Raw genomic sequence first — 6,735 nt, 5'->3', positions numbered from 1 at the left:
ATATTTTAAAATCAAATTTTGAAAAAGATAAAATTTTGAAAAAGATAAGATATAAAAGATAAGATAAGATATGTTTGAAAAAGATTTAATTTTTAAACTAAAATTAATTACTAACAAGAAACTAAAAGATAAGATTCTAGAACTTAAAGATAGAACCTTTCTTAACAAGCAAGTAACAAACTTCAAATTTTTGAATCAATCACATTAATTGTTAGCTAATTTTCGAAAATTTGATATAAAGGTAAGAAAAAGATTTTGAAAATATTTTGAAAAAGATTTTTGAAATTTTCGAAAAATAGAAAAAAAATGGAAAAGATATAATTTTTTTTGAAAAAGATTTTGAAAAGATAAGACTTTTAAAATTGAAAATTTGACTTGACTTGTAAGAAACAACTAATTTTGAAAATTTTTGACCAAGTCAACCCAAAATTTTGAAAATTTGGAGAGAAAAAAGGAAAAGATATATTTTTTATTTTTGAATTTTTAATTATGAGAGAGAAAAACACAAACATGGCCCAAAACATGAAAATTTTGGATCAAAATACTTAATGCATGCAAGAACACTATGAATGTCAAGATGAACACCAAGAACACTTTGAAGATCATGATGAACATCAAGAACATATTTTTGAAAAATTTTTGATGCAAAGAAAACATGCAAGACACCAAACTTAGAAATCTTTAATGCATGGACTCTAACAAACGAAAAATGCATATGAAAAACAACAAACAACACAAAACAAGAAAACATCAAGATCAAACAAGAAGACTTACCAAGAACAACTTGAAGATCATGAAGAACACTATGAATGCATGGAATTTTCGAAAAAAAAAAGCAAAAAATTTTTAAAGCATGCAATTGACACCAAACTTAAAAATTGACTCAAGACTTAAACAAGAAACACAAAGTATTTTTTATTTTTATGATTTTCTAATTTTTTTTGGATTTTTATTATTTTTTTTCGAAAATAAAGTTTGGAAAAACGAAAAAGAAAAGAAAAATTTTGAAAAAGATTTTTGAGAAAAAAATTACCTAATCTGAGCAACATGATGAACCGTCAGTTGTCCATACTCGAACAATCCCCGGCAACGGCACCAAAAACTTGGTGGACGAAATTGTGACCACATCAATGTAGTACTCTTTGTTATTGTATGGAATCATTATTATGGCTCTTGGCTATGTGTGGACACAACTCCGTTCAACTTAACCAGCAAGTGTACTGGGTCATCCAAGTAATACCTTACGTGAGTAAGGGTCGATCCCACAGAGATTGTTGGTATGAAGCAAGCTATGGTCACCTTGTAAACCTCAGTTAGGCAGATTAAATGGTTATGGGTTTCGAAAATTAATAATAAATAGAAAATAAAAAGGGATAGAAATACTTATGTAAATCAATAGTGGGAATTTCAGATAGGCGTGTGGAGATGCTAGAATCCTTTTGAATCTCTACTTTCTTATTGCTTTCATCCAATACTTCTTACTCCTTTCCATGGCAAGCTGTATGTAGGGCCTCACCATCATCAATGGCTACTTTTAATCCTCTCGAGAAAATGGTCCTATGCGCTGTCACTGCACGGCTAATCGTCTGGAGGCATCACCCTTGTTGATAGCTACATCCCATCCTCTCAGTAAAAATGGTCCAAATGCTCTGTCAAAGCACGGCTAATCATCTGTCGGTTCTCAATCAGGTTGGAGTAGAATCCCTTGATTCTTTTGCGTTTGTCATCACGCCCAGCCTTCAGGAGTTTGAAGCTCGTCACAGTCATTCAATACCGGAATCCTACTCGGAATACCACAGACAAGGTTAGACTTTCCGGATTCCTGGGATCCTACTCAGAATACCACAGACAAGGTTAGACTTTTCGGATCCCCATGAATGCCGCCATCTATCTAGCTTATACCACGAAGATTCTGTTGGGGAATCTAAGAGATATGCGCCTGGCCTAAGGTAGAACGGAAGTGGTTGTCAGTCACGCGCGTTCATAGGTGAGAATGATGATGAGTGTCACGGATCATCACATTCATCAAAGTGTTGTGCAACGTATATCTTGGAATAAGAATAAAAGAGAATTGAATAGAAAGTAATAGTAATTGTATTGAAACTTGAGGTACAGCAGAGCTCCACACCCTTAATCTATGGTGTGCAGAAACTCCACCGTTGAAAATACATAAGTGAAAGGTTCAGGCATGGCCGAATGGCCAGCCCCCTGAATGATCTAAAGACCGAATGATCAAAGACTAAACAGTCAAAAGATTAAACTGTCAAAAGATAAGACGTCTAATACAATAGTAACTTATCCTATTTATACTAGACTAGCTACTAGGGTTTACATGAGTAAGTAATTGATGCATAAATCCACTTCCGGGGCCCACTTGGTGGATGCTTGGGCTGAGCTTGATCTATCCACGAGCTGAGGCTTTTCTTGGAGTTGAACGCCAAGTTATAACGTGTTTTGGGCGTTCAACTCCGGATCATGACGTGTTTCTGGCGTTTAACTCCAGACAGCAGCATGTACTTGGCGTTCAACGCCAATTTACGTCATCAATTTCCGAATAAAGTATGGATTATTATATATTGCTGGAAAGCTCTGGATGTCTACTTTCCAACGCCATTGAGAGCGCGCCATTTGGAGTTCTGTAGCTCCAGAAAATCCATTTCGAGTGCAGGGAGGTCAGATTCCAACAGCATCAGCAGTCCTTTTGTCAGCCTTTTTCAGAGTTTTGCTCAAGTCCCTCAATTTTAGCCAAAAATTACCTGAAATTACAAAAAAACACACAAACTCATAGTAAAGTCCAGAAATGTGAATTTAACATAAAAACTAATGAAAACATCCCTAAAAGTAGCTTGAACTTACTAAAAACTACCTAAAAATAATGCCAAAAAGCGTATAAATTATCCGCTCATCAACCAAGCAGCTAGCTGACCTCACCAAGAAGATGGAGAGGAATCAAGTAGCAGCCATCACCACTTCATCAACAACCCAAGAAGGAATGGATGAAGAGGCAGAGGGTAATCTTGAGCAAGCCAACTACATTGGGAATTCACCTAGACAGAACCATGATCCATACTCCAAAACCTATAACCCTGGATGGAGGAACCACCCAAACTTTGGGTGGGGGAATCACCAAGATCAAAGCCAAGACCAGAGACGTTACAACTCCAATAACAATGCAGCTCATCAACAATTCACACAGAGGACATATCAACACCCCCACAACAACACTTCTCCACACCCATATCAAAACCAAAACAACACCTCTCATCCTTCCACCTCTAATCCCAATCTACCATCAATTGATGACAGACTCTCTAAGCTTGAAACCTTACTTGAAATAATATGCCAAGAGATTCAAGAAAATAAGGTGTTCAAAGAGGAGGTGCGAGCCAATATTAAGAACCAGGGAGAGACCATCAAGAAGCTGGAATTCCAAGTGGGATGCTTAGCTGAGAAGATTCCCAAACCTACTGATGGCTTCCCAAGTGACACGGAGAAAAACCCAAGAGGCGAAGCAAAGAAAGTAAGATGGAAAGATTGCAAGATGGTCACTACAAGTGATAAGGAGACTGAAGACAAGCAAAGCAAACTCTCCAAACAGCCTGAAGACAACTCAACAGAGGAGGAGGATAGAGATCACCAAGAACCAGAAATCTCACAACAAGAGCTGTTGAAGCTCTATGCACCATTTTCCCAACTACTCAATGGTGCTGTGGGAAAGAGAATATACTCAAGGTTCCTAGACTTGTTTGCATCTCTGCATGTGAACATACCATTCATCAAGGCCATCCAACAAATGCCTGCATTCATAAAGTATATGAAGGAACTTCTTCCCAGGAAAAGCTCAATCAAAGGAGGCCAGACTATAATGATGAATAAGGAATGCAGTGCCCTTATTCAACCTGAGTTGCCTACAAAAAGAAGAGACCCAGGGAGTTTTCATATCCCATGTGCCATAGGGGAAACAATGTTTGATAAAGCACTCTGTGATTTGGGGGCAAGCATCAACTTACTGCCCCTATCCCTGACGAAGAGGCTGCAGATCAATGAGATAATGTCCACAGATGTAGTCATCAGACTGGCTGACAAGACTCAAAAGCAAGCAATATGAATGGTGGAAAATGTGTTGCTAAAGGTTGGAAAATACTTTTTCCCAACAGACTTTGTCATCCTGGACATGGAAGAGAGTCACACTTACCCAATCATATTGGGAAGACCCTTCCTAGCTACGGCCAGAGCACTCATAGATGTGGAGAAAGGGGAGCTAATATTGAGGATCCATGATGAACGGCTCAACTTTAATGTCTTCAAACTCTCACAAGAAGCAGACCAAGAGCACAAGGAACCAAGCAAAGATCATAATGAGATGCTGAAGGAGGAAGCAAGCACTAAAGCACAACCAACCTATCTGGAGACCCCTTTGGTTGATAAACAAGGGAAACAGCAACTACCACAGCTCAAGGAAAAGTTGGAGGAACCTAAACCTCTAGAGGCATGTGAAGACAACATCACAACTCCCTTAGAAAAAGAAGTCATCAAGAGCAAGGCAATATCAAAGGACACAAGGAAGAAGGTACCAAGAAAGTGGAGGAACAAAAAGATCCCTACGGAAGACTTCTCTCCAGGAGATAGAGTTATCTCAGCTTACTTCCCGGATATCCCCCCTAATCTCCCCACTGTACCATCTCAATTACCGAAAGTCTTCACAATCAACAGAGTTCTTTCCCTGGAACATGTAGAGATCATTGATACAACCAATGGATACAAGTCTACAACAAGAGGGGAGGACTTCAAGCATTACCAACCACCCTAATGAGGGAGAAACGTCAAGCTAGTGACGCTAAAAAAGTGCTTCATGGGAGGCAACCCTTATTTTATATGCTTTTAGAAGATAGTGAATAAGTCAACATTTATGAATTCCAACCCAAACTTGACAAACACTTGGTGAAAACCTTATTGTGCAGTATATAGTGAGGAACAAGTTTGGTGTTCAAAGCAAACCAAGATGCATGCTAGTCTTGGGAGCTTTGAACAAAACTTTTCATCACAGTGCTCCAAACTAAGTTTGGTGTCACCCCAAGGTGCCACCAATGTGCATATAAGGACACACAGTTAGTTAGTTAGTTGGAGTTCATAAATGAACAATCTAATCTTTTCTTTTCTTTGCCGTAAAATTTCAATTGTCTTTGGTTTGATATTATTCTCACCTTTCTTATTTTGTCTTTATAGGGAAAAGAAAAGGAGCATTGATGGGGATTGATTGGACAATTAAATGGGGGAGGTTCGGCCACTTCATGAAGAGAACTACACACTTGTCTCAAGAAGGAACGCATGGGGAAACGTTGCCATGCAACATTGAAGAAAGGAGACCCTTGAAGACCGAACCATTCACTCTCATTAAGTGATGATCCTTGTCCTTCCTTCATGCACAACCCCAACCGTCCATCAAGCAACCATTCTTGTAATCCATACCTTCCGTTCTCTCATGATCTCCCAATATAAGGGAACCTTAGTGCAGCTGACGATTGGGATTTTTGACGGTTCAGAATTTCTCAAATGAATTCTCGTTGTAAAGTATAGTTTCTAAACCAACAATAATCCTTTCGTACAAAAAGTTGTTTGTCACTAGTACAAACCCCTGAAATTTATAAACCGAAGTATTTAGACCTCGGGTCGTTCTCCCTAGGACTTACAATAAAGTGTTTTGTTATTGGTTGTGAATTATTTTGGGGTTTTAGATGAGAAACATGAATAGTAAATGGTAAGAAAACTTTATTAACAAAATGGTCTTGGCAAGATTTGGTTGTCAAGGGTCTTCATCATTATCACTAGCCACAAGTATGGTAGTTGCAAGGATTAATCCCACTTAGTCATCCTTAAATCAATTAACAAAGGAAAGTCAAGTGAGTTATATCAATCCTAGTCCATAAGTCCTAGCTTTCCACTAATTGGATTAATGAAGGCTAGAGTTAATGGCTATCAACTAGCAATCAATTGGACACTAGTGACTCAAGAAATCCTAAGTTACCTTCTCAAGCCAAGAACATAAAATCCTACTCTAACATCCTCTCAAGCATTTCATCAAACACTTGGAGGGTAATGAAAGAAAGCATTCTTATTTGTAAGAATAAAAGGAATCAACAACTAACAATTACAAAGAATTAACAAAACAACAATCAACAACATCACAATCACATGAATTACCTCAAATTGCATTATTAAAAGAAAACAAAAGAATAACACTAGATCCACAACAAAAATGAAGAATTGCAAGAATTAAAGTATATAACTAGAGAGAGAGAGAAGAGAAGAGTAAGAATTAACAAGTGAAAAGTAAATCAAAGCATGAATTAAACCTAGATCTAAGGAAGGAGATTAACCTAAACCTAATCCTAATTCTAGAGAGAAGTGAGAGCTTCTCTCTCTAGAAAACTAACTAAAATTCCTAAACTAAAACTAATGGTAACTAACATCTAACATCTAACATCTAACATCTAACATCTAACATCTAACATCTAACATCTAACATGTCAAGTCCCTTTCAATCCTTGGCTCTTATATGCATTTTGGCGCCAAAAATTGGGTTCAGAAACCCTCTCAAATCGCCAGGCACGTGTTGCATCAATGAGGTCATGTGCCATCATCGGCGCGTGCGCGCATGGTACGCGTGCGCGTCCTTGGCCTGTTTCGCAATGTGCGCGCGAGCGCCTAGTGCGCGTACGCGTACATGGCCTGGAT

The 6,735-nt window shown here is 38.2% G+C and overlaps 1 protein-coding gene across 1 annotated transcript; it reads left to right on the top strand.

Annotated features, from left to right (window-relative positions):
* Positions 1–2,938: 2,938 nt before the first annotated feature.
* LOC130939814 (uncharacterized) lies at positions 2,939–4,108 on the top strand. The gene has a single exon (XM_057867887.1). It carries the CDS (start codon positions 2,939–2,941, stop codon positions 4,106–4,108), a length of 1,170 nt encoding a protein of 389 aa, XP_057723870.1.
* The last annotated feature ends 2,627 nt before the right edge of the window (positions 4,109–6,735 follow it).

The sequence above is a fragment of the Arachis stenosperma genome, chromosome 7 (assembly GCF_014773155.1).
Source record: "Arachis stenosperma cultivar V10309 chromosome 7, arast.V10309.gnm1.PFL2, whole genome shotgun sequence".
Classification (NCBI taxonomy): domain Eukaryota; kingdom Viridiplantae; phylum Streptophyta; class Magnoliopsida; order Fabales; family Fabaceae; genus Arachis; species Arachis stenosperma.
This window is presented reverse-complemented; position numbering and strand designations above follow the sequence as displayed.